Below are 1,781 nucleotides of genomic sequence, written 5' to 3'. Positions count from 1 at the left end.
GGACACGCGATTGCATACAGGTGCGATTACAAACGAATGCTCAGTATCTCATAAAAATTTCAGGAAAAGGCCGGACGTTATGTGGTCTCACACAGGCGAGAAGCCATACCGCTGCAATGTCTGTAGCAAATCATTCATACAGAAAGTCAATCTATCCGATCATGTGCGGACCCAAACAGGAGAGAGGCCATACAGTTGCGGTGTGTGTGGCAAATCCTTCATAAATAAAGGCAAACTATCCGATCATATGCGGACCCATACAGGAGAGAAGCCATACAATTGCCATGTCTGTAGCAAATCATTCATACAAAAAGGCAATCTATCCGATCATGTGCGGACCCATACAGGTGAGAGGCCTTACATATGTGGTGTCTGTGGCAAATCCTTCATACAGAAAGGCAGTCTAACCAAACATATTCGGAAACATGCAGGTGAGAAGCCAATCAGCTGCGGTGTCTGTGGCAAATCCTTGATAAATAAAGGCAAACTCTTGGATCATATACGGACCCATACAGGAGAGAAGCCATACAGCTGCCATGTCTGTAGCAAATCATTCATACAAAAAGGCAATCTATCCGATCATGTGCGGACCCATACAGGTGAGAGGCCATACAGTTGCGGTGTCTGTGGCAAATCCTTCATACAGAAAAGCAAACTAACCGATCATATGCGGACCCATACAGGCGAGAAGCCATACAGCTGCCATGTCTGTAGCAAATCATTCATAGAGAAAGCCAGTCTAACCAAACATATGCGGACCCATACAGGTGAGAAGCCATACAGATGCGGTGTCTGTGGCAAATCATTCATAAAGAAAGGCAAACTAACCGATCATATGCGGACCCATACAGGAGAGAAACCATACAGCTGCCATGTCTGTAGCAAATCTTTCATACAGAAAGGCACACTAACCGAACATCTGCGGACCCATACAGGCAAGAAGCCATACAACTGCCATGTCTGTAACAAATCGTTCATACAGAAAAGCAAACTAACCGATCATACGCGGACCCATACAGGCGAGAAGCCTTACAGCTGCAATGTCTGTAGCAGATCATTCAGTCTGAAAGGCATTCTAAGCGGTCATATGCGGATCCATACAGGTGAGAGGCCATACAGTTGCAATGTCTGCGGCAAATCATTCAGGAAGAAAGGCAGTCTGACCGAACATATGCGGACCCATACAGGTGAGAAGCCATACAGGTGCAATGTCTGTGGCAAATCATTCAGGAAGAAAGGCAATCTAACCGATCATATGCGGACACATACAGGCGAGAAACCATACAGTTGCAATGTCTGTAGCAAATCATTTATACTGAAAGGCATTCTAACGGGTCATATACGGACCCATACAGGCGAGAGGCCTTACAGCTGCAATGTCTGTAGAAAACCATTCTAATCGGTCATATGCAGACCCATACAGGCGAGAAGCCAAACAGTTGCAATGTTTGTGGCAAATCATTCATCCTGAACAGCAGACTAACTGTTTATATGCGGACACACACAGACAGGAAGTCATACTGATGCAAAGTCTGTGGGAAATCATTCAGCCGGAAAGACACTCTATCTCATCTTATGTGGTCCCATACAGACGAGACTTTCTGTGGCGAATCCTTTAGCAGGGAAGGCAACCATGCTATTCACATGCGTTCTCACACGGGCGAAAAAAGCCTTACTCTTGCAATGTCTGTGACAAGTTATTCGGCAGTTAATCCGTCCATGCTATTCACGTGCGGACACACATAGATGAGAAGCAATAATGCTGCAATGTCTGTGGCAAG

At 45.6% G+C, this 1,781-nt stretch overlaps 1 protein-coding gene across 1 annotated transcript; it reads left to right on the top strand.

Moving 5' to 3' along the window:
* Positions 1 to 247: 247 nt before the first annotated feature.
* On the top strand, positions 248 to 1,306 carry LOC137503262 (zinc finger protein 135-like; the record flags this gene model as incomplete). The annotated part of the gene is made up of 1 exon (XM_068230804.1): positions 248 to 1,306. A coding segment is annotated over exon 1 (1,059 nt), but the record flags the coding sequence as incomplete, so codon positions are not given.
* Positions 1,307 to 1,781: the final 475 nt, after the last annotated feature.

Source organism: Anabrus simplex, chromosome X (genome assembly GCF_040414725.1).
Source record: "Anabrus simplex isolate iqAnaSimp1 chromosome X, ASM4041472v1, whole genome shotgun sequence".
Lineage (NCBI taxonomy): Eukaryota > Metazoa > Arthropoda > Insecta > Orthoptera > Tettigoniidae > Anabrus > Anabrus simplex.
Note: the sequence above shows the minus strand (reverse complement) of the source record. Positions and strands in the feature narration are given on the sequence as shown.